Consider the following 12,207-nt stretch of genomic DNA (forward strand, 5'->3'; position numbering starts at 1 on the left):
TGAAATTGCTGACTGATCACTCTTACAGACGATTTCACATCTAATTCAGAAAATAAACAATAAGAGAAAATGCTACTCTTAGTCTGTGCTGGATAATTTCATGTCAACTCGACACAAGCTAGAGGCATGAGAAGAGGGAGCCGCAATTAAGAAAATGCCTCCCTAAGATGGGGTCTTATGCAGGCCGGTAGGACAGTTTTTAATTAGTGACCAATGAGGGAGGGTACAGCCCCAACCCATTGTGGTGGTTCCATCCCTGGGCTGGTGGTCCTGGGTTCTCGAAGAAAGCAGGGTGAGCAAGCCATGAGGAGCAAGCCAGTAAGCAGCACCCCTCCATGACTTCTGCATCAGCTCCTGCCTCCAGGCTCCTGCCCTGCTGGAGTTCCTGACCTGATCCTTTGATGAACACTGACATGCAGGCAGACGCTGAAGAAACCCTTCCCTCCCCAACTTGCTTTTGGTCATGGTGTTTCATCACAGCAAAAGAACCGTGACTAAGAGATAGTTGTAATTAAAAAAAAAATTACAGTAGAAGCAAGTGCAACCTCAAGCAAGGTAAGCAACAAGATTACTATAATTTTTCATATTCTTTTTAAATTATAAAATGTACTGCTGTATTTTATATATGAATGTTTAGCCTGCACATATGTCTTTGCAACATGTGCGTACCTGAGAAGACCAGAAGAAGACATAGGACCCTCTGTAACTGAAATTATAGACTGTTGTAAGCGGCCATGTGGGTGCTGGGAATTCAACCTGGGTCCTCTAGGAGAGCAGCTAGTACTCTTAACTACTGAGCCATCTCTCCAGTTCAATTTTACATAGTTTTATATATAGGTTATTACTTTCTCAAGGACAGATCCATATCTACTGGCTCAAATTCTTAGTTAAAAGGAAATTATTGAACATAGCAAACTGGACATAAAAAATTATCCATAAAAACATTACACATCATGGCAAGTCTCTGAAGTACAAAAGCTTCAAACCATGGCAGCCACAGGTGCACAGCCACTTTCTTTGTCAAGGATTTCCAATGTAAACATAGATTCCTGGACGCTGTTGAACCAGAAACGCAAACACCAAAAAACACTGGCCTGAGCTGTCAGAGTTCATGCAGAACTGAGAGTGTATATTTATGTGAGCTTTTTGACATGTGTTGAAGAGTGTCAAAGATGGAGTTCTTCAGAATGTACTCTTAAAAATTAATGCAAGTCTGCTGTGGTGGTTTGAAGAGGTTTAGCTCCCACAGATCCATGTGCTGGAATGCTTGGCCACAGGGAATGGCACTGTTCTGAAGTGCGGCCTTGTTGGGATCGGTGTGGTTTGTTGGAGGAAGTAGGTCAGCACAGGCAAGCACTGAGGTCTCCTGGCTCAAGCTCCACCCAGTGTGGACTCAGAGCCTCCTCCTGGCTGCCTGTGGAAGACAGTCTCCACCCCCTGCCTGTGGATCAATATGGCTCTCAGCTCCTCCAGCACCAGGCCTGCCTGGATGCTGCCATGCTCCCGTCTTGGAAGATAATGGACTGAACCTCTGAAACTGTAAGCCAGCCCCAATGAAATGCTGTCCCTTATAAGGAACCTTGCCTTGGTCATGTGGTCTCTTCACAGCAATAAAACCCTAACTAAGACATCTGCAAATACATACTATAACAGAATATACAAGGGAAGGCCCGGTGCCTGAAATCCCAGGAGGGTCCACTAATACCACTACAAAAAGAGACAAGGCACGCTGACAAAACTGTACAAAGCACCAATGAGTCCATGAAATAAATAATTACTATCATCACCATCATAATCAAGAATGCTACTATATTAATTCAACTCATACTATTAAAATTTTTTAACACAAAAATTTAAAAACTGCCTATTTTTCTCTCCCTTCCCATCTTACCCAAAGACTTGCAAACTGAAACAGTTGCCTCTTCTAACAGCTTCAACTCAGTACTGTAAAGACAAAAAAATGAAAAGCAATTTAGAATGCAATACTAAATATGGATACGCTGACAATGTATCCACTGAAAACATAAATCAGAACAAGAATATGATTAACAAAGAAGACAATAAAATTAGCAATATACACAAAGCTACACAGCCTGGACTATAGTGCAGACCCTGTTTCAATTCAATTTTCAGTGTAGTTGGAAATTTACTCTAATTCACAAGAGAGCAGAGAGAAAAGCCTAGGGAGCCCTATCTTTCAGGACCTGGGATATATAATCCAGAACAGAACAAGGCTCAGACTGATCACGCCCTTATGGTCATTTAGAGAAGTGACACTATGCTTAGGAGACATGTGAAGTGTGGGGCTCAATACTGTCAACTAGTTGAGCAAGTTGTGTACCTGTTATTAGCAGCATCCAGGCTGGAGGACTGCCATGAGTTCAAGGTCAACCTGTAACACATGAGCTCAACAGTGAATTTCAGAACAGCCTGGGCTACATTGTAGACCCTGTCTCAAACAACAACAAAATTAAAACAAACCAAAAAAAAAAAAAAAAAAAAAAAAGTGAAGGAATAGGCAAGAAAAGAAAGAATACTCATACAAGCTTCAGTGGTTCAGAAACACAGAAAAACACAAAGGAGTGGCGATACACACCTTAAATACCAAAGTTCTGGAAGGCAGAGGAAGCTCTATGAGTTTGAGGCCAGCCTGGCCTACAAAACAAACTCCAGGCCAGCCAGAGCTACATAGTAAGACCTCACATCGCCCCAAAAAGCAAAACAAATAAAATAAAATAAAATAAAATAAAATAAAATAAAATAAAATAAAACAACAACAAAACAGTAGTGAAAAGGTTTTTGTTTGTTTGTAAACTCTATAACCCCAAAGTCAAAAAAGAACCCCAAAACATCTAACTTAAAAATGGGCAAAGGAAAAGGCTGGGCAGTGATGGCAGCTCTGTAAATTCAAGGCCAATCTGGTCTACACAGAGTTCCAGGACAGCCTGGAATATGTAGAGACAGCTCAAAAAACCAGGAGTCGGAGACAGAGAAAGACAAATGGGATAAAGGTCAAGAGCAACAGCTGCTCTTACAAGAGACTTGGGTTTGGCTCTCAGCACTCACAGGTAGGCTCCCAGCCATCTCTAACTGCAGTTCCAGGGAATCCGGTACCTTCTGACCGACAGACACACACACACACACACACACCCCAGGGAATCCGGTACCCTCTTCTGACCGCCCCACACACACACACACACACACACACACACACACACACACACACACACAGGTAAAACACTACCATACTTGTAAGCAATCTTTTGCTTACTCATCTGTTTTGAAACAGGGTCTCTCTTCACTCTTCAGAGATCAGTGGGTCCCTGCCTCCCTAGTACCAGGACCACAAGTGAGCATAGCCGTGCCCAGCTCTTTTTTCTTAATGGGAAGAAAGGCAGTGGCTGGATGTGGCATGAGTACTTTGCCTGCATGTATATGTGTGTAGCACATGTATGCATGTGCACCTCATGTGTGCCTGCTGCCCGGAGGCCAGAGAGTCAACCCTGTAAGGAGAGTTGTGTGGGAGCAAGGAGTGCTTTCTGTTATTCTCCTCCAATCTCTTCAGTTCTCTCATGTGTGTGAGATTGGCAGAGATCTGAGAGTTCAAGGTTGGCTTGTCTATACTTCCTGGATATCCAAGGCAGCATGGTAAATGAGACCTGATCAAATTAGAAATGGGGATTCAGAGACATGGCAGGCACAGAGACCCCGCCATGTTTAGGCATAAAGGCTGATCATCACAGGTCATCTGCATGAGCTGTGTGTGAATCAGTGATCTTAACCGGCCACCAGGTCACACAGGGCAGACGACCACTGCGGCCAGATGTCCAATACTCCTGGAGCAGATGTTTCAGGTGGTTGCGAATCAACCTGATGCAGGTGCTGGGAATTGATCTCTGGTCTTTTAGAGGAACAGGAAGTGTTCTTAAAAGCTGAGTGATCTCTCCAGCCCCAAGGATGTATCCTTTGAAGTAGTTTGATTTCCTTCTCAGAATGACCTCGCCTCCTTGGAAGGCTGCTCTTTGCGCTAGGCAGGCAGCTAGCACCAGCCTTTCTGAGGTGAGGGCCACGAAGCCTGTCTCTCCTTACCCACAGCTGTCTCCAGCCCTTCTCAGCAATCACTTCCAGCAAAAGCATCCTCGGTCCCCACATTTACGTTCCATGAAAGCAGGGCAAGTGCAACAAGATAATTTTACGGCTGGGGACACCATGACATGAGACCTGTAAGGGGCCGCCGCGCAGAAAGGGCGGGAGTCACTGCTGGACAGGAAGGAACTCAACCAGGCACACTGATGGCCGCCATAGAGGTTTTCCTCTCCTCCGCCCGCTTTCCAGGTTTCTGCACTTCTCAGGCATTTAAGAATAAGGTGCTTGGCCAGCTTCTTGCTTTGGAGCCCCAGTGAGGTAGAAAGCAGCTAAGCTGGCTGGCCACTGTTGCAGTTACAGGCACCCAGCACTTTAAACAGATGAGCTCAGATGTGCTGGCAAGAGACAACCAACAAATCATTTGAAGTAAATACAAGGAAAATAGTACTGCAATAACATGCCAATGTTTCCAAGACAATTACGGTCAGAAACCAAATGTTTCTTAAGACAACCTGGGCACTAGAAATACACCAAAAGGGACAAGAGGCAGCAAATACTAATTCAGATCAAATAAAGGATGCCACACAGAAGGCTTAAGACTCGCTTACTGCAACAACTCCATATCTGCAGGACATTAAAAGATGGTTAAAATTCATAATCGCATAATCAAACCTTTGCTGCCAAACAAAGCTCCATTAAACAAACCTCAGGGTCCTGAAGCAGCCCTGGCCAATGCCACATCAGGCGCTTCTTGGATCACAGCCATCCTGTCAGTCCCTGACAGTAACAGTTCCAGAAAGAAACAGTCACACAGGAGACATCTGGCTATTTCCAGTGCCATCCCAACACACAAGAGAACTGAAGAGACTGGAGGAGGATGACAGAAAGCACTCCTTGCCCCCACACAACTCTCCTTACAGGGTTGACTCTCTGGCCTCCGGGCAGCAGGCACATATGACGTGCACATACATACATGTGCTACACACATATACATGCAAAGTACTCATGCCCATAAAGCAAAAATACATTTGAATACCTTTAAAGCAAGAAAAGTGCATCATGCATATAACATGTTATAAAAATTATATCAAGCTGGGCAGTGGGGGCACACACCTTTAATCCCAGCACTCTAGAGCCAGAGGTAGGCAGATCTCTGAATTCTTAGTCAGCCTGGTCTACAGAGTGAGTTTCAGGACAGCCGAGGCTACTCCAGCAAAACCCTGTCTTGAAAAGCCAGGCAGTGGTGGTACACGCCTTTAGTCCCAGCACTTGGGAGGCAGAGGCAGGTAGATTTCTGAGTTCGAGGCCAGCCTGGTCTACATAATGAGTTCCAGGATAGCCAGGGCTACACAGAGAAACCCTGTCTCAAACAAACAAACAAACAAACAAACAAAACCCTGACTTGAAAAACAAAAACAAAATATATCTAGGTCATAATTACAATTGCACCAAATAATGTGAGTGATTAGGAATTAAAACCAATTTAAACATGACAAGGAAAATGGTAGCTGCTGTGACTGACCACTATGTAATCACCAGCCCCAGCATATTCAGAAAGCAGACCTCGGAAGCCCATGTGTTCTTTCACTCACAGCTCCCAGTAGCTTTGACTGGCTGTATTTTACTTTTTAGGCACACCAGTCCCATATACAAACGGTACAAGATGAAGACTTCACAATTTAAACCTGTTAGAGAAAACAGACATGCCAAAAGCTGTTGCGGGAAATTATAAGAAAATTCTGAACATAGATTTGTTAAGCAAGCCACATTATTTTTTTTACAAGACAAATGTCTTTGCCCCTTTCACTGAAAACTGTCACAGAATATCTTTAGAATTGCCACTTTACACTAACATCATTTTTTGGCCTACAACGTATATTGTAACAAATATGCAATCTTTGTCAGTTTAGGGCAAGGCCTAGGTAAGCCAACAAGTGGTCATTCAGAAAGCCACAGAGGTATTTCTGTTTTTGGTTTGTTTGTTTGTTTGTTTGTTGGATTTTGGTTTTTTCAAGACAGGGTTTCTCTGTATAGCCCTGGATGTCCTGGAACTCACTCTGTAGACCAGGCTGGCCTCGAACTCAGAAATCCGCCTGTTTCTGCCTCCCAGAGTGCTGGGATTACAGGCGTGCACCACCACCGCCCGGCTAACAGAGGCATTTCTAAAGACTCCCCCCTTACATCAGCAAAGAGGGAAGTACAGAAATCATTCACAAAACTAACAAGAATCACCCCCATTCAGTGGTTAAACTGCCGGAAGGTTAATGCTTCAAAAAGAATCCATTCACAGTAAAATTTTAAAGGACAAAACTACATATAAATTTATTGCAGAAAATGTTACTACATCAGTCAGAACCGAAGGTGTTTGTGTTTATGTGGCTCACAGACAATCAACTGCTGCCACTCAACTGCCAAAATCCAAGGCCTGGAACTCTCACACTGCCAACACTACAGCAACTGCCACCGTGGGGAAGACTGCATTTATTTTTCAGGAAAATTGGAGAAATTAATGGCTTTAAAATTCAGACCTCAACGCTGCCGAGCCAGCAGAGGGAGCTGTAGCCCTGGCCCCTCACTTCAGCACTGTGACAATGCTCATGGTCCCCGGCTAAGCATCTCACGTGTTTCTTTCAGTCAGACACTCTTGAGCTGATTCAGGGCAAGTCTCTTTTCTGTTTCTCAAGTGAGAAAAGCATTTAGAATTTAAGATCACTCAGCCAGAGAAGAAACACTCCCTCCAGCAAGGTAAACGTACTGGACGAGCCCCCTCTCCCTTTCAGGCAAGCCTGCCGACAGCGACAGCAAGTGCAGGGCGTCGGAGGGTGAGGGGCGAAGCGCAGCGTGGACAAGTGTGAGCTGTCAATGGGCAGCCTCGGGACTTCACAGTGCAGCTCTCTGGTCACCACGCACAGTTCAGGGTGTTGAGTCCACGCATCCAAGAGGAGACGGCAGCACACAGCCGCCACTGTAATTCATGTCTATACACACACACACACACACACACACACACACACACAGCCCTGGGTTGCATCTAGTACTTGGAATGAGAAAGACTCCATAAATAACTGATAAATTAACAATGTCTACATTAGCAAGGCCTCTGGGCATAATGTTCTTATTCATTACAATACAAAGAAAATCCCTGAAATAAAAACTGAAGTGGTTCATTGAAACTCAACAATGCTAAGGAGAAATGGAGCTTCTCTGTATATAACAAAGGGAAGTTTTAAGTCAATCATGAATAGCATGCATTACATGATTCTGTAGCGTAGGATACAGAGTTGGTGCAGGCAAACTCCTAGACAGAGTAGCAGAGGTTCCCAGGCCTTCCTGTAGTGAGGGAAGTCTCTACTATTTAATGAGCAAGGCACTTCTGTTTCATATGGAAGAAAGGTCTTGGAAATAGAGGCTGGGGATAGTTATACAAATACCATGATTCAAAAAAAATTAATGTACTGCCAGGCGGTGGTGGTGCACACCTTTAATCCCAGCACTCAGGAGGCAGAGGCAGGTGGATTTCTGAGTTTGAGGCCAGCTTGGTCTACAGAGTGAGTTCCAGGACAGCCAGGGCTATACAGAGAAACCCTGTCTCGAAAAACCAAAAAAAAAAAAAAAGAAGAAGAAGAAAAAAAAAAGTCATCTACTTACACAACAAGAAATGCATAAAAACCTGGTTATAAGGAAATTTATCATACTTCTATTTTTATTAATGAAGAATGAGAAGCCAGTGATGTGGTCAACATTAAATAACGTAAGGCTATTCTTAGGCAGCCCAGCTCGGGGCAGGGGAGACTGTAAGGGAGCAGTGTAAAGGCTGACGCAGCATTCCATGGGCACGGCAGCACTCGCGGCCCCTGAGGCCTGGCTTGTCTCGACCTGGCAAACATTTTCCCTTCCTTAGGTTCCCCCAACTCTATGTGAGGGTTTCAGTAGACCTGAGCATGCCGTCCTCTGCTCAGAGCTGCCGTTCTGCCTTATCTCAGCACCATCTAGTGCCCAGTGTGTAGAATAGTTCTCAAGATGAGCACAGCGGCTGCAGGAAGGCACCTGAGGGCACCAGACGCAGGTAACCGCACTCCAGCAGGGTCTGCTCATGTTCTAAACAGCTCAACAACTAATTCCCAACAATCACGTGACCAACAGGTATGAAGGCTCATGCCTGTGATTTCATGCCTGTGATCCCAACACTTGGGAGGCTAAAGCAGGAGGATGGAGAGTTTCAGGCCAGCCTGGGCTACATAGCAACACCCTTTGTTTAAGAAAAGAAAGAAGAAAGAAAGAAGGAGAGAGGGAAGGAGGGAGGGAGAGAGAAGGAAGGAAGTCAGTCTTATGGCTTCCAACTGAAAAGAAGTGTGCATTAGAAAACTAGTTTGATTTATGTTCATTCTTCAGTTTCCACTTTTAAGACAGTCCTTGCTATTCTGACCTAATATTAACTTCCTTAAAGCAAAGGAGAGTGTGGCCTGCCAAACTCTACGGCAGTGTTCTCATCCTGTGGGTCCAATATCAGTTATTTATATTACGGTTCACGACAGAAGCAAAATTAAAAGTAGCTGCATGCTTGGGACCACCAGAGCCTGAGGAGCTGTACTAAGCAGCGTGGGAGGCGGAGGGCCACCGCCCTAGGGGATGTGCATCACCAAATCCATCCAACAAGAGCCCACAAGGATCCTACTTCCTCGGCTTTCTACCGTGCGCCAAAAGCAAGCAGCAGGACAGCCACGGCTGTTGTTCCCCAGTCAGGACTCAGTCTCCCTTTCTAGACCACTTCCTGCCTGAGCAGCCTGTCAGGTCACTGCAAAAGACCAGGAGATCACCAGGAAGCACTTTCAGCATTCCCTGACAATAGCAAAGCCTGTCACACTTGCCCCTCACTCCTCTCAACACAGCCGGCAGGTTAACACACGCGGCTTTGTCAAAATGGCCTCATATTACAAGAACCCACTCCTGCCCGCTGGGCACATCATGTTCTTCACTGCCACACTAAATGAAAAAAACAAGACACTGAAAACAAACCAAAAGGAAGGATAAGGCTTAATAATAGACAGAAGGCGCTTCAAGACATAATCAATTCAAGACGTGGTTGAACGGCCTTTAATTGGTAGGCAGAGGCAGGAGGATATCTACGAGCTGGAGGCTAGCCTAGCCTACAGAGCAAGTTCCAGGACTGCCAGGGCTACTTGGAGAAACTCTGTCTTGGAAAACCAAAGGAGGTAAAAAGGACGTAGGACTCATGCTATTTTGGTCAAAACTCAGGGTGACGTAAGTGTGTATTTGTTCACAAATGTATAAAATAGCATTCAGAAGAATATTTGAGCAAACTGAAAGGGGTTACCTCTGGGGAACAGAATCTGTCGAGAGAATCAGGCACAGAGAAGGGACGGAGGAAGACAAGCCGGTTTTTATAAATGTCATATAAATGCCTTTGGCGTCTAAATCACAAAAATGCATGTTTGAGGGAAAAAGGAAGTAAAATTTTAACTTTTTACTCCCAACTACAGACACCATGTCAACACTGGGAGGGCCCTTGCCTTTATTCCTGTTAGGAATGTCCGACCTTTACAAGGCAGCCATCTATAACTAAGGTATGAAAAAAACAAAACACAAGACCACATGCTCAGCTAAGCTTGTAACTCTGCCCTGGGCCACACTTATAACCATCTCTGACACACGCAGCCCACAGGCCCTAGATCAGACCCACCTGCACCACCCACCTTTCTTTGGGGCTGTTCTTATTCCGGTTCCTTCCAGACTCTCGAAGAATTTTCCAGAACCATCCCTGTCCACCCAGTGCACCCACACTGCCCTCATCTGCAGCATTCTTATCTGACTTTACATCTGAACTGACTTTCATTTTTTATCTATTTGAGCTGTGTTTCAGAAAGATAAACAGCCGGGCAGTGGTGGTGCACATCTTTAGTCCCAGCACTTGGGAGGCAGAAGCAGGCGGATTTCTGAGTTCGAGGCCAGCCTGGTCTACAGAGTGAGTTCCAGGGCAGCCAGGGCTATACAGAGAAACCCTGTCTTGAAAAAAAACAAAAACAAAACCAAAAACAAACAAACAAAAAGCCCCCCCAAAAAACAAAACAAAACAAAAAAAACAAAAAAAAAAACCCTCCCACACTGCTCCTGTATCAAGGTTCATCATTTCACTTCCAAAAAATTCATATAAAATAATATACTCTGTGCGATGAGCTAACAAAACATTAGAAAGTCTAAATGTCCATAAACAGAAGCTGATTAAATGTGTTTAAAGGCTACTCCATAGGCATTAGAAATAAAGCTATCATCTATATGGTTACATATACAAGACATATTTTACTTAACCTGAGGAGGAGGGAAGTATAATGCTATCATTTATACATACACAGACTCGTAAGACTAAATTGGTGGAAATAACTCCACACCACCTTTGAGATGCAGACGAACTGCTGCTGGCAGAGGAATTGATGCTGAGAGAGGAGACAGACCATAAGACAAAACCCTACTTCCTACCCTCTGGGTTTTCTCCTGATGCCCCCAGCGACCCGAGTAAAAGCCCACTGGGAGGTAGCACATTGATAGCGCGCCCCCCCACCTCCCCCCCACCTCCCCCCCCCCACACACACCCCTGTGGCCTTCTGTGAGAACTGTCAGGCTCCAAGGAGCCTCTTACCTGCTGGTTGGTGCAGGGAAGGAGAATGAAAAGAGCTGGTTCCAGAAGGGGTCGTTTTCGGAGATAGACTCCGGGCCGGATAGCTTTTTTAAGTACTCGTTTTTAGGGAGATCACTGATCTTGCTGCTGTTCGATCCCATCTTCTATGCAATAGGCAGCTCCTCCTCACACGGGCATTTCCACAAGACAACCTATTCAAAAAGGGAAAAGCTATTCAAACTGTTCAAATAAACATCACACTGTTTGTAGCTCTAAGCTACACAGACATAAACTGCACCTCCTCTAAAGGCACACTTGTAAATACACTGGACCCCAGGTGCAAACTCCCAAGGGAGGAAATGGGATTATAACCTATCAGAGGCGATAAAAACACAAAAGTGCCAATCCCTGCATACACCACACGTTAGGATGAACGTGCCTGGCTGGAGAGACACTGAGCTTGGGAGCACTTGCAGCTCCAGCCTAAGTGCCAGGGTTTGATGCCAGCACCCAGGTAAGGCAGCTCACAGGTGCCAGTGACTCCAGCTCCATGGCAACCAGGGTCCTCTCTTGGCTTCTGAGGACATCTGCCCACATGTGTGCACATGCTTACAAGGAAGCACACATGTTGAGTAAAAACATAATAAACTTTTCTCAAAAAAAAAAAAAAAAAAAGATGAACATAACTCTGCCCAAGAAAATGTCTCAAAGCCAACTGTCAATAATCCTAATTTACTAGTTACTAAGAGTAGTCTGGAAATGAATTTTCTTATAAATAGAACAACAGTGCTAAAGAAATACAAAGTCTGGAAGCCCCAGCACAAAAGAAAAAGTAAGTAAAAAAACAAACAAACAAACAAAAAAACCTCCCACTCCCTCGCAGTACTAGCTCCCTCGCACTCACAGTACTTTCTGAGGGAGGGGAGGTTGTCCCATCCTGATTCTAGTCAGAGTTCTCAATTCCAAAGAAATGCCATCCACTGCAGAGACGCACAGACATGAGACAATCTAGCAAGCGAATGGCAGTTCAACACAAACCCACATACTATCCTGACACAGCTAACGCAGGCTTCATTAGTCAAAAGTTAAGATGGCCTCTACATTTTAATAAAGGGAAGAAGTCACCAAGGAGATAAACAAGGGAGCACAGAGACATTGCTCTTGGCTGAGAACGCAGGTTAATTTCCCAGCACCTACACAGTGGTTCACAGTATCTGTAACTCCAATTCTAGAGGTTCTGATGCCTTCTCCCTCCACAGATACTACAAGCACAGGGTGAAGAGACATGCATGCAGGCAAAACTCCATATACATGAAACAAAATCTTTAATAAAAGAAAAAATGAAGCACTGTAATTATGTACATTAACAAATACTAGGTTTCCCAACTGTGTGTACACTTGTGTGCGTGCACACACACACACAAACGCACACCAAACCACCAATGAACAAACAAATTCAGATATGTCCTGCTTGACTAATAGTTGGA

At 44.7% G+C, this 12,207-nt stretch overlaps 1 protein-coding gene across 3 annotated transcripts in view; it reads right to left on the bottom strand.

Moving 5' to 3' along the window:
- Positions 1-12,207, bottom strand: part of Dym (dymeclin) — a 262,686-nt gene that overhangs the window by 225,237 nt on the left and 25,242 nt on the right. For 2 of the 3 annotated variants that reach the window (XM_052155709.1, XM_052155710.1), the window contains 3 exons: positions 10,742-10,932; positions 2,342-2,392; positions 1,892-1,944 (listed from right to left, as the gene is read on the bottom strand). In XM_052155709.1, the coding sequence (XP_052011669.1) occupies positions 1,892-1,944; positions 2,342-2,392; positions 10,742-10,881 (244 nt within the window). In that variant the 5' untranslated portion in view covers positions 10,882-10,932. The remainder of the gene's footprint in view (positions 1-1,891; positions 1,945-2,341; positions 2,393-10,741; positions 10,933-12,207) is intronic. The other variant, XM_052155711.1, reaches the window with a different exon arrangement.

The sequence above is a fragment of the Apodemus sylvaticus genome, chromosome 13 (assembly GCF_947179515.1).
Source record: "Apodemus sylvaticus chromosome 13, mApoSyl1.1, whole genome shotgun sequence".
NCBI lineage: Eukaryota > Metazoa > Chordata > Mammalia > Rodentia > Muridae > Apodemus > Apodemus sylvaticus.